Source organism: Somniosus microcephalus, chromosome 3 (genome assembly GCF_052327205.1).
Source record: "Somniosus microcephalus isolate GS21.2 chromosome 3, FLI_Smic_1.0, whole genome shotgun sequence".
NCBI classification, from domain to species: domain Eukaryota; kingdom Metazoa; phylum Chordata; class Chondrichthyes; order Squaliformes; family Somniosidae; genus Somniosus; species Somniosus microcephalus.
The window spans coordinates 30357248-30371322 of record NC_140989.1 but is presented as its reverse complement, the minus strand read 5'-3'; the positions used below and the strand labels follow the sequence as shown (position 1 = coordinate 30371322).

The following is a 14075-nucleotide window of genomic DNA, read 5'->3' as shown; positions in this document are numbered from 1 at the left end:
AGATGGGTCGGAGAGGAATTTCCCAGATTTTTTCTCCCAAATTGGCCATTGGGTTTTTGATCTGGTTTTTCGCCTCTCCCGGGAGATCACATGGGTTCGGGTGGGATGGAGAGTGATAGAAGATTTGAGGTTAGGATCAGATCAGCCATGATCTTATTGAATGGTGGAGCAGGCTCGAGGGGCCGATTGGCCTACTCCTGCTCCTATTTCTTATGTTCTTATATATGTATGTGTGTGTGTGTATATGTATGTGTGTGTATATGTATATATGTGTGTGTGTGTGTATATATGTGTGTGTGTATATATGTATGTGTGTGTATATATGTATGTGTGTGTATATATGTATGTGTGTGTGTGTGTATATATGTATGTGTGTATATTTGTGTGTGTGCCATGCAGATGGTGATTTGTTCCCTGATTATGCTTTACAATAATATTCCCTTGCTTTTGATAATCTTTTTATTGTCTTATGCATAATTGTTATTTCAAAGTGAATGGTCCAGCAATGCCTTGTTTTAAATCTCTTCATGGCCTCACCCCTCCCTATCCCTGTAACCATCTCCAGCCCAACAACCCTCCGAGATCTCTGGAATTCCCTCCTTGAACCTCTCCGCCTCTCTCTCTCCTCCTTTAAGACTCTCCTTAAAACCTACCCCTTTGACCAAGCTTTTGGTCCCCTGTTCTAACATCTCCTTTTGTGGCCCGGGGTCAGTTCTGATCTGACTACGCTCCTGAGAAGCACCTTGGGACGTTTAAAGGCGCTATATAAATGCAAGATGTTGTTGTTGACACATTGGGGTAGTATTCTGTGTGTCACAATGTGAGCGTGAGACCTAATGAGCATTAATTGAAGTGAGTTGGAGAAAAGTCGTCTGAATTGAGAGTGGAATTAAAGAGTTAGGTCAGGAAGTGGGCTGTTGAATAAATGGTGCTAATTTATACCGGGATAAAGGCAAACTAACAGGTGCGGTTGTAGGTAAAATGTGGTATAATAAGCACAGTAGCCTCAAGAATAGCAGCTTCTATTTGTAAAGTAGTCATCTAAGCCTGTACACATTACAGTGGTGTCAGAGTTTGAATGAGAAGCACGCACTGTGTTCGGTGTCAGCAGAGCACTGCGAGGTGCCAGTGGTTCTGTGCTCTGACTGCCTTTTAAGAGTTGGGGAGTTAGCTATCTCACACGTGCCCTTTCATCCGATAGCTTGCTCGTTCCTTTTATGCTCGATCAGATGCCTGCTGCAGTCAAAATAGTCCCAAGCAGCTGTTTCAATTTGACATAAAACAAAATCGGCAGCAGGAAAAAATGCCAACTGCACCTCAAAATTAATTCATTGTGCGAAGCATCTGAGACATTTTAACGTGACACGCGGGGGTGGTGATAGAAAAATCAAATACCGAATGGGGGAAAACCAAGCATACACACACGCACAGTAGACCTGAGAGGCTGGGGGTACCGGGTCTCACTGATGTCGTCATTATCTTTGGGACAGACGGGACAGTTTTACAGAGACAATGCTCTCTTATTTTTCAGTGGCGAATGTTGCAAGGCGTTAGGTTTGTGTCTTGTTCCTTTTTCTTCTCAGTCACTCCCCTCCTGACCTGAAGGTTCTAACTCTTGCTGGGGTTTAGTTGCCAACTCTGATTGGACATATTCCTGGAGATTTCATCACCTGACCTCCCCCCTCCTCACCTGGTCAAACCACCTTTGTTGTCCCAACTCCAATATTTTTACAACAAATAAGTGTTCAAAGAAAATGCAGGAAACTCTCGTTTATCTATTAACTGGCAAAATGTCGAAAACACCTCAATAACCGGAAATGTTGCCGAGTCCGAGTCTCCTGCGGTGGCCGAGTCAGTCAGTGGGGGTAGTTCTCCAAACTGCCACTACTCGGCTTCTTGGCGCTGTCGGAAGTCCGAACACCTCAATAACAGGTTAAAAATAGCCTCGGTAGATAACCCTCTCCGTCATCTGGAATTTTTAATCAACCGGCACCATCCCGGTCCCGTCGGTGCCCGATACCAAAGAGTTTCCTGTGCATCATTTGTTTTAATGTCCCGGGTGCTGCTCGCAGCAGTGTCCTGGAGATTAGTCTTCAATTCCTGGAGAATCCAGCGCAATCCCGGAGGGTTGGCAACCCTAGTTCAGTCCGATGGGAGCTAGCAGCCTCCTCTTACCATGCCCCTGGGGCTGGTTATGTGTGAGGCTAAACAGAGAGTGTGGGTGGGCTAATCATGTGTGGAAGGCATCCCAGTTGAGCCTGATCCAGTTCTTACAGAAGGTGGTGGGTTCATGTCCCACTCTAGGCTGACACTGCAGTGCAGTGCTGAGGGAGTGCTGCACTGTCGGAGGTGCCGTCTTTCGGATGAGACGTTAAACTGAGGCCCCCGTCTGCCCTCTCGGGTAAAAGATCCCAGGGCACTATTTCGAAGAAGAGCAGGGGAGTTATCCCCGGTGTCCTGGCCAATATTTATCCCTCAACCAACATAACAAAAACAGATCATCTGGTCATTATCATATTGCTGTTTGTGGGAGCTTGCTGAGTGCAAATTGGCTGCCGCGTTTCCCACATTACAACAATGACTACACTTCAAAAGTACTTCATTGGCTGTAAAGCGCTTTGAGACGTCCGGTGGTCGCGAAAGGCGCTGTATAAATGCAAGTCTTTCTTTTTACCACAAGTCCCCACACTCGCACACTTTTCCACCAGAGGTGACCAGCCATGAGACCTCTAATGGGTATTCCCCCCTCCCTTCCATTGCTCATGGACACTTCAACCGGTGCTCTGGGTGAGAGCTAGTTCAGCACGAACCGGGAGTAAATCGGTTAGGGAGGCGGGGGCCTCTGGTCTAGATGGTTTAGTGCTACACTGGCCAGTGTCCTTACCCACATTTATAGGCTTGCACTGAGAAGTGTAGGCGAAGAGCAAAGGTCCATAGTGCAACAAGCCCCCGCGGTTTAAAGAGCGAGAGAGGAGACAAGGTGAATGAGGAAATCGTGGGTTTTAACACAGCAAAAATACAGAGAGGAGGTTGAGCAGGTAGGCGGTCAGTGTGTTAGAACAATAAGGCAGGGAAGTTCAGAGGAGCAGTGACCATAGTTGTAGTGTATGTACCTTTAAGAGAGAACTACTTTTACAGCTCCTGTATACTGTAGTATCGGCAGTGACCACACCTGTATATAAGCCTTGAGCATGCCTCTGTACCCCCAGTCTTGAGACTACCCTCCTCCAGTAAATACCTGTTGATTGTTAAGTTACAGCATCCGTGTAGTTATTGGAAAACATCATACTCTCAGAATCACGGATCTAACAATAGTCGTATCGATAAAATAATCCTTTGACAAGAGAGAGAAGTGAGAGACTAGATGAACATTTTCCTTTCACAACCATTGATCTCCAAGGTATTAAAATAATAAAACTAGCTGGCGGCAGGTTAGTCGCTAGCCAACACTCCTCTGTCATATGTCCAGCTGTATGTTATGTTGTGAAGGAGTTTTGTGTTAAATGCCAGTAATTGACAATGGCGTTGATTTCCAGCAAGGGTCCGTGTCAAAAGATGTCGCCCCAGAATTTCCTGCAGACTTGTGCCATCGACGTTTTACAGCACCAAAGTCCCAGGAAATTCCATATACATCACCCCATAATTTCCTGGGGCTTTTCCCGTTTCCCTCCTCGAAACAGCTGAACCGCTGATTAACACAGCCCCCCCGTGGAAATCAGTGGCGACGGTGAATTCGCCGGATTTCATGCCGCGGCCACTCGGGGTTAAAGCCCGTGCTTGTCTGTTGCTCAGAGATTGTTTCCTTAAATATTTGCCCGCACTGCTGCAGCAAACCAGCACATCAGCTTAAACGGGGGCCAGTCTGCATAGAGAAAACAGGCTCAGCAAATCCTGAGGAATCTCCGCACTCAAAACTCATGACAATTTAACACTAAACAAAAGCAGCCTGACCCATTCCACCGAGAGTTAGATCGGCCTAGGGGGTTAGCGCTGTAGGGGAGTGCCCTGCTTTGGCTTTAAGCCAGTTTAAGTCTTTACATTTCCTCCCTGTTTAATGTATTCACAGAATCTTACAGCACAGAAGGAGGCCATTCGGCCCATCATGCCTGTGTCGGCTCTTTGATAGGGCAAAACAATCATTCCCACTCCCCTGCTCTTTCCCCATAGCCCTGCAATTTATATATCCAATTCCCTTATGAACGTCACTATTCAACCACCCTCTCAGGCAGTGCTTTCCAGATCACAACAACTCACCACGTAAAAAAAATTCTCATCTCCCCTCTGGTCCGTAGCCAATTATTTTAAATCTGTGTCCTCTGCTTATCAACCCTGTCTCCTCATTTACTCTATAAACCCCCTCATAATTTTGAGCACCTCTATTAAATCTCCCCTTAACCTTCTCTGCTCTTAAGGAGGACAACCCCAGCTTCTCCAGTCTCTCCACCTAACTGAAGTCTCTCATCCCCGGTACCATTCTAGTAACTTAACCACACCACGTCAGACTGCTGGCAAAGAATGGTCGCGCCACTTTCCGATTCGCCGGCGTACTCGTATTCCGATTAGAAATTCCGGGAAATATGGTAGAAGTTATCGGCCGCGAGACGGGCGTAGCAGACGGCGAAGACAGGCGCCTCAGACGGTGAGACTTACAGCGCACGTCACCCATTGTCGCCGCGTGGGGGTAACTCTGACGCCTCTCGTTTCAACGAGCCTGTGACTTTTTTTTTAACAGGATGTAAAATATAATGTTTATTCACAATACCAGGCTACAATATTTGACTATCGTACACATTTTATACAAGGGGTTAGGTAAACAGCAAGCCTCAATTGTTCTGACAAGAAAAGTCCAAGGTTACAATGCAAAGGAAACCAAGCCCGAACGAAGGAAGAACGATGTGAATTAGGCGACTGTACATAACAATGCATAGATAGCACTTGTTAGCTTCTTATTGTGATGTGTAAATAAATTACAAAATACAAGCAACTTTATAAAACAAGAGCATCCTGAGTTCATAAATAAATTATGTCCTTCATACATAACATGACAAAGATGTGTTAGTTGGCAGCAGCTCCAAGTGTGGCATTAATTTTAGTCAAGAGAGAAAGAGACGACGCATAAACATTTAGAGCTGAAACTGCCTCAAGCACCATTAAAGAGACAAATATTTGCAAAATATAATGCACGACTTTGGGAAAGACCACAACAGAGGCAATGTGCTTCTCGGGCAGATAAACACGGACTTCACCCTTGGCTCATTAATTGGATGCACGAATACCCAAGGGCCATTGGGAGTTCCCTAGGAAAAGCCCTTGCTGCCTCCTGGAACGGGTGTGAAAGGCTTTGGCCCCCTCGGCCAATTCTGGCAATGATTAGCTTTCTGCAGAGCCCTCGTTCGCTCTTTTAATTGCGGTTCTTTGTGGAACGAAACTGCAATAAAATGATTACCCCACAATAAAACTGATGAACCAGAGTGCATGGAATTGTGTGTTGCCTCACTGACCTGCTTGGCCTATTAAGTTAGGTCTAATGGTGAGGCTGAGTTTGTAACCTTTCTCTCCAATCCAGCAATCTTAGTCATGCAGTTGTGACCGTTGTATTAATTTACTTTATTCCGTATGAAAAAAAATTCTTCCTATGTATTCTATTGCTGCATAATAGTGAAAAGGACACAGACATCCTTAAATATGAAGATTATTTCCCTGTGGCCTCCCTTATTCTGCAGAGCTCCCCTTGTTTCAATTGCTTTTATACAGGTTGACGAGCTCGCATTTAACCAGTAAGGGCTGGCAGCCTATCCGGGCTGGATGGTACAAGCTGGACTTTTAAGTTTGGGTGCTTGGTGACTGGGGTTGGTACATTTTCCTCAAATTATTAACTGGATGGGAGTTGGATTGGCCTGGGGATGGAGATAGGCATGGGGAGATGTCAGGACGCACAGTGTCGCCTGTGTTTGTTGGGTAAGGGGATCCAGGGATATGGAGCTCAGGCGAGTTGAGGTATAGAACAGCCACGATCTAATCATCTGAATGGCGGAGCAGGCTTGAGGGGCTGAATGGCCTCCTCCTGTTCCTGTGAAGGAGATGGAGGGGCCAATCCAGTAACATTACAAAACGTGCATCGCCTGCTAGTCGCACTTGTATGCACAGAGCATGGAAGTGCAAGTGGGGTTACATTTATTGTGTGTGTGTGTGTGCGTGTGTCTTGTACAATTATCTCACTGACTACAATCAATAGGACAGGAAGTGTTCATGTGCTTTTGAACCAGTCTACAAAGAGACTTTGCAGGGATCTGCCTGAGAGGCATCATTGTGGTTCTGAGTGGCTCATTCACTGTTAGTAAAAGACAGTCACTTTAATAATGTGCTGGTCCTGACTACTGACCTACTCTATAGATACAAGTTACTTAAAAACAGCAAGTAGTTAAAACACCTAGTAAAACAATCTTGAGTTCATCCTTTACTGAAACATTATCCTTTTTATTTTTTGTTCAATGTACCTCTACTGGATTTAAAAACTCAAATCCACACAACAATGCCCTTTACAATCAGCCAAACCTTTATATAAAAAAAGTACCATGTAGTATCATTCAAAATTGGTTCAAAACGTTACCAAATATTCTTCCGTGGACCCATACAGAAAGTGATATCGCTAGCATTCTCCCCTCCCGCCCGGCTTTAATCTACTTCCTTTTCACTCTCGAGTTTGCTGAGAATGCTGGCGGACGTGAACAGGAATGGTGTGTAGGTTTGGGTTTGGGTTACAAAATGGATACTGCCTCTAGAACCGTACGGCGAAATATTCATCATCTAGCACCAACTGTACAATAATGAGTCCATGTAAGATTTTGGGTAATATAATATAATAAAGTTTACAAGGCACTTGTAGTCCTTCTGTATATCATTCTGAATTTCTCAGTAACAGCCCTTCATCACCCCCTCCCCCCCGCCCACCCCCACCCTCCGAAGAAAAGGGAACTGGAGCAAGCGATTCATATTTACAACATAACCAAAGTTCCTCAAAGTGCTCTGTCAATCTAACGAAAGAATGGACATTCTCACGCTCCAAAATTCATCCCTTCCACTGATGCTTCTTCTCTCTGTATACATTCTGCCGAGAAAAAAAAATCTCTTTTCGCGTACGTGCTCCACACTTCGCGCCTCCGTTCGTCGTCTTCCTGTTATCTTTGGGTGTTTTTTTTTCTTCTTCTTCTCCTCCCCTGCTGCGCGCTTACTTGCCCGCCCCCTTTAACGCCTCCCGCAGGCGATGTCGAAACACGTGATCATCATGAGGTGGGCTTTGCAGAAGTTGACCCGGTGCTCCAGCCGCTCGGTGACGCACTCCAGGGCCTCCAGGTACTCCAGGGAGTCCACCTCGAATCCTTGGTCCAAATCAACTGGGAAAAGAAATCAGGGCAGCTGTTCAGCAGGAAGTACAGCTAGAGAACGCAGGCTGGCAACATGCTGACTACAGGGGCACCAACTGTACAATAGTGAGCCCAAGTAAGGTTTTGGATAATACAATATAAAGTTTACAAGGCACTTGTCCTTCTGTATATCGTTCTGAATTTCTCAGTAACAGCCCTTTATCACCCCTCTCCACTCCCACCACCTACCCCACCCTCTGAAGAAAATATTGTCTGCTATTTGTGTCAAGCAGTATATTATTTTAAAATAACAGTTATATATATGCATATATATATATGTGTGTGTGTGTGTATAATGTGTGTGTATATAGATATATATATAAACATAGAAAAATAGGAGCAGGAGTAGGCCATTCAGCCCTTCGAGCCTGCTCCGCCATTCAATATGATCATGGCTGATCCTCTATCTCAATACCATATTCCCGCTCTCTCCCCATACCCCTTGATGCCTTTTGTGTCTAGAAATCTATCTATCTCCTTAAATATATTCAGTGACTCGGCCTCCACAGCCTTCTGTGGTAGAGAATTCCACAGGTTTACCACCCTCTGAGTGAAGAAATTTCCCCTCATCTCAGTCCTAAATGTCCTACCCCGTATCCTGAGACTGCGACCCCTTGTTCTAGACCCCCCCAGCCAGGGGAAACATCCTCCCTGTATCCAGTCTGTCTAGCCCTGTCAGAATTTTATAAATTTCAATGAGATTCCCTCTCATTCTTCTAAACTCTAGTGAATGCAGGCCTAGTCGACCCAATCTCTCCTCATACGACAGTCCTGCCATCCCAGGAATCGGTCTGGTGAACCTTCGCTGCACTCCCTCTATGGCAAGTATATCCTTTCTTAGGTAAGGAGACCAAAACTGCACACAGTACTCCAGGTGTGGTCTCGCCAAGGCCCTGTATATCTGTAGTAAGACATCCTTGCTCCTGTATTCAAATCCTCTTGCAATGAAGGCCAACATACCATTTGCCTTAATAACTGCTTGCTGCACCTGCATGTTTGCTTTCAGTGACTGGTGTACAAGGACACCCAGGTCCCTTTGTACATCAACATTTCCCAATCTATCACCATTTAAATAATACTCTGCCTTTCTGTTTTTCCTACCGAAGTGGATAACTTCACATTTATCCACGTTATACTGCATCTGCCATGTATTTGCCCACTCACTCAACTTGTCTAAATCGCCTTGAAGCCTCTTTGCATCCTACTCACAGTCCCAACAAGTTTCATGTAGTCAGCAAACTTGGAAATATTACATTTGGTTCCCTCCTCCAAATCATTGATATATATTGTGAATAGCTGGGGCCCAAGCACTGATCCCTGCGGTACCCCACTAGTCACCGCCTGCCACCCCGAAAAAGACCCTTTTATTCCTACTCTCTGTTTCTTGTCTGTTAACCAATTTTCAATCCATGCCAGTATATTACCCCCAATCCCATGTGCTTTAATTTTGCACACAAACCTCTTATGTGGGACTTTATCAAAGGCCTTCTGAAAATCCAAATACACCACATCCACCGGTTCTCCCTTATCTATTTACCAGTTACATCCTCAAAAAACTCCAGTAGGTTTGTCAAACACAGTTTCCCTTTCATAAATCCATGTTGACTTTGTCTAATCCCGTTGATATTTTCTAAGTGTCCTGTTATCACATCCTTTATAATAGACTCTAGCATTTTCTCTACTGCTGATGTTAGGCTAACCGGTCTGTAGTTCCCTGTTTTCTCTCTCCTTTTTCAAATAGCGGGGTTACATTTGCCACCCTCCAATCTGCAGGAACTGTTCCATAATCTATAGAATTTTGGAAGATGACAACCAATGCATCCACTATTTCCATGGCTACCTCTTTTAGTACTCTGGGATGCAGATTATCAGGCCCTGGGGATTCATCAGCTTTCAGTCCCATTAATTTCTCCAGCACTATTTTTTTACTAATACTAATTTCCTTTAATTCCTCCTTCTCATTAGACTCTTGGTTCCCTAGCATTTCTGGGAAGTTGTTTGTGTCCTCTTCGGTGAAGACAGAACCAAAGTATTTGTTTAATTGCTCTGCCATTTCCTTGTTCCCCATTATAAATTCTCTCGTTTCTGACTGTAAGGGACCTACATTTGTCTTCACTCATCTTTTTCTTTTTACATACTTGTAGAAGCTTTTACAATCCGCTTTTATGTTCCTTGCAAGTTTACTCTCATACTCTATTTTTCCCCTCTTAATCAATCTCTTGGTCCTTTTTTGCTGAACTCTAAACTGCTCCCAATCCTCAGGCTTGCTACTTTTTCTGGCAACTTTACATGACTCCTCTTTGGATCTAATACCATCCTTAATTTCTTTTGTTAGCCATGGTTGGGCCGCTTTTCCTTTTGTGTTTTTGCACCAGAAAGGAATGTATAACTGTTGCAATTCATGCATTAGTTCCTTAAATGTTAGCCATTGCCTATCCACCAGCATGCCTTTTAATGAAGCTCCCCAATCTATCATAGCCAACTCACTCCTCATACCTTCGTAGTTTCCTTTGTTTAGATTTAGGACCCTAGTTTCAGATTGGACTTTTCACTTTCCATCTTAATGAAGAATTCTATCATGTTATGGTCACTCTTCCCTGAAGGACCCCGCACAACAAGATTATTAATTAACGCCTTCTCATTGCACAATACCCAAGCTAGGATAGCTTGTTCCCTATTTGGCTCCTCAACGTACTGGTCTAAAAAACCATCTCGTACACACTCCAGGAATTCATCCTCCACAGTATTATTGCTAATTTGGTTTGGCCAGTCTATATGTAGATTAAAGTCACCCATGATTACGGTAGTACCCTTGTTACATGCATCTCTAATTTCCTGTTTGATGCCATCCCCTACATTACCACTACTGTTTGGAGGCCTATAGACAACTCCCACCAATGTTTTCTGCCCCTTGGTGCTTCTTAGCTCCACCCAGACTGATTCCACATCTTGATTTTCTGAGCCAATATCCTTTCTCACTATTGCTCTGATTTCATCCTTTACCAACAACGCCACTCCACCTCCTTTTCCTTTTTGCCTGTCCTTCCTAAATATTGAATATCCTTGGATATTCAGCTCCCGGCCTTGGTCACCCTGCAGCCATGTCTCTGTAATCGCAATTATATCGTATCCATTTACATCTATTTGCGCTGTTAATTTGTTTACCTTATTACGAATGCTTCGTGCATTCAGATACAGTGTCTTTAGATTTGTCTTTTTAACATTTTTAAACATCTTATCTTAACATTTGTTTGTATATAATGTGTGTATATAGATATATATGTATGTTTGTGTGTATATAATGTGTGTGTATTAAAATATATAAATGTTAGGTGAGGAAGCACTGAGGCAGGTCAGCATCTCTGGGTGATAGACGGCAATCAACCAGAGTCCATGGAACTGCAAGAAGTCGCTGGCTTCAGCAGAGGAGAAAATGAGGGAAAACACTCCAGTCCAGTACTGAGGGAGTGCTGCACTGTTGGAGGTGCCATCTTCAGATGAGACGTTAAACCGAGGCCCCGTCTGCCCTCTCATGATGTAAAAGATCCCATGACCACTATTCGAAGGCGAGCAGGGGAGTTCTCCCTGGTGTCCTGGCCAATATTTATCCCTCAACCAACATCACTAAAACAGATTATCTGGTCATTATCACATTGTTGTTTGTGGGAGCTTGCTGTGCGCAAATTGGCTGCCACGTTTCCTACATTACAGCAGTGACTACACTTCAAAAAATTACTTAATTGGCTTGTTGCAATGGGTAGGAGTATAAGAGTAAGGAAGTCTTGCTACAATTGTACAGGGCCTTGGTGAGACCACACCTGGAGTACTGTGTACAGTTTTGGTCTCCTTACCTAAGGAAGGATATACTTGCCTTGGAGGCGGTGCAACGAAGGTTCACTAGATTGATTCCTGGGATGAGAGGGCTGTCCTATGATGAGAGATTGTGTAGAATGGGCCTATACTGTCTGGAGTTTAGAAGAATGAGAGGTGATCTCATTGAAACATATAAGATTCTGAAGGGGATTGACAGGGTAAATGCTGAGAGGTTGTTTCCCCTGGCTGGAGTGTCTAGAACCAGGGGGCATAGTCTCAGGATAAGGGGTCGGCCATTTAAGACTGAGATGAAGAGGAATTTCTTCACTCAGTGAATCTTTGGAATTCTCTACCCCAAAGGGCTGTGAATGCTGAGTCTTTGAGTATATTCAAGGCTGAGATCGATAGATTTTTGGACTCTAGGGGAATCAAGGGATATGGAGATTGGTCGGGAAAGTGGAGTTGAAGTCGAAGATCAGCCATGATCTTATTGAATGGTGGAGCAGACTCGAGGGGCCGTGTGGCCAACTCCTGCTCCTAATTCTTATGGTGTTAAAACGCTTTGGGACATCCTGAGGTTGTGAAAGGGGCTATATAAATGCAAGTCTTTCTCTTCCTCGTATACTTATCTAGTTTCCACTTAAATGCATTAGGTAACCCTGTGAAAATAATGCTGATTGGAAAATTGAGTCCACCGCGTGTATCTTTAAAAAATACATAAATAGAGTTCACAAAATATTTCTCAGTTTGCTATAAAAAAGGACATTTTTGGGCGTTCAATATTCTGGACAAGGGATAGAGTAACATTTTTCTTTTTAGGCACATCATGCCCTATTTATTTTTAGTGGCATTTTGTAGGGGAAAAAAGCCAAGCTGTTTGTGTGTGTGTGTCTCACTGTTGGGACATAACCCCGGCTCCTCTTCGCTTCAGTGAGTTTGCAATCTGTATCATTGTGTTTTATTGCCCAAGAATTAAAGCTCCGGGAGCTCACTCTTTCCAGAGTCCCGGCCTTCCCAATACCGCCGATTGCAGGAACATGCTCGTAACCGGATGGTCAAAGGCCAGTGGGGTACTTACACTCACTGATCCATTTACTTGGATCTAGCATCAGGCGCTGTTTGGTGGCCTCCAGCTCCTTCTTCAGCACATCATATTTGGTTTTGACCTCTGAGATCCTCTGCTGCCGATGCTCCAATATCTTCAGTTTTGCGTTGAAACACACAAATCCCCGCAACTAGAATTAAAAATATGCAGTATTGAAGGTTTATTGAATCCCGTTTTTTTTATCTCCTTCATTTCCAGCTAGGAAAGTACAGTGTGGTCCATGGACCCAACAGCAAGATAAGTTAGCACATAGGTATGATTTAAGGAGCACAAGAGGCCTGTCACCATTGCTTTCCCTCAATTCCTCCCTCTCAACCCAAGCAGAACATCCCATTACTGCCTTGTGGTTTTTTTTTAATTCGTTTATGGGATGTGGGCGTCGCTGGCAAGGCCAGCATTTATTGCCCATCCCTAGTTGCCCTCAAGAAGGTGGTGGTGAGCCGCCTTCTTGGACCGCTGCAGTCCGTGTGGTGAAGGTACTCCCACAGTGCTGTTAGGGAGGGAGTTCCAGGATTTTGACCCAGCGACAATGAAGGCTCGGCAATATATTCCCAAGTCAGGATGGTGTGTGACTTGGAGGGGAACTTGGAGGTGGTGGTGTTCCCATGCGCCTGCTGCCCTTGTCCTTCTAGGTGGAAGAGGTCACGGGTTTGGGAGGTGCTGCCGAAGAAGGCTTGGCGAGTTGCTGCAGTGCATCTTGTAGATGGTACACACTGCAGTCACGGTACGCCGGTGGTGGAGGGAGTGAATGTTTAAGGTGGTGGATAGGGTGCCAATCAAGCGGCTGCTTTGTCCTGGGTGGTGTCGAGCTTCTTGAGCGTTCAACATTCTGGACAAGGGATAGAATAAAATTGGAGTTATGGTTGAGTGATATGTATGTGAATGCACAAAGCATTCAAAATAGAATGATGTCCTGTAAAGGGAGTTTCACGAATTTGTAGGTCGATTCAAGAGCTGGACTTTGAAGGCAGTAATCCTGCTGCCATGCGCGAGTCAGTATGGGAGTAGTAAGGCGAAGGAGGTAAATGGGTGGCTGGAGAGATGGTGTATGAGAGAAGGGTTCAGATTCCTGGGACACTGGAATCAATTCTGGATTGGGATGTCCTGGACAGGATGGATGTACTTCACCTGAACAATGGGTGGGACCAACATCTGCACTGGGAAAGTAGCTAGTCCTGTCAGGAGGGTTTAATGTACTAGAGCAAGGAGGAGGGGAAAACAAGATAATGATGAACAAGGGAGGTAGGAAAGGTGAAAAAAAAACAGGAAACTAATAAAGAACAGATCACAAGGAGGGGGAATTATGATTGCCAAAAATATTGGAGTTAGGATTGAGTGGTTATGTATGTGAAAGCACAAAGCATTCAAAAGAACATTGGAGTGTTAGAAGCATTGATTACGGAGGGTATGATATTGTAGCCATAACAGAGATGGGACTTAGGTTTATCTTTAGAAAGTCTACAGACCTTGCTGTCTGCTGCCCGCCTCCTCTGCAGCCGTTCCACATCATCTATCTCGTAGACCTTGATCTCAAATGGTTCTGCCATCCCCCTCTGCACAGGTCGTAGGTCAACCCAGCGGACCCCGGAGCTGTTGACCGGTTTTCGGACTGGAGACACTGCATCGGGAGACAGGCTAGGGAGGAGACGCCGTCTCTGGGAACCTGAAAACGGAAGGTAGACTGGTAAAGTGAGGTCTGTTAGGAGCCAAGTACCCTGACATTGCGAGTCAAT

The 14075-nt window shown here is 44.8% G+C and overlaps 1 protein-coding gene across 1 annotated transcript in view; it reads right to left on the bottom strand.

The window, feature by feature from the left end:
• Window positions 1-7163: 7163 nt before the first annotated feature.
• kif26ba (kinesin family member 26Ba) overlaps window positions 7164-14075 on the bottom strand; it is an 891296-nt gene continuing 884384 nt past the window's right edge. The window contains exons 13-15 of the mRNA XM_085979789.1: window positions 13809-14005; window positions 12316-12472; window positions 7164-7394 (exon numbers count right to left, since the gene is read on the bottom strand). Of these exons, the coding sequence (XP_085835915.1) occupies window positions 7246-7394; window positions 12316-12472; window positions 13809-14005 (503 nt within the window). The 3' untranslated portion in view covers window positions 7164-7245. The remainder of the gene's footprint in view (window positions 7395-12315; window positions 12473-13808; window positions 14006-14075) is intronic.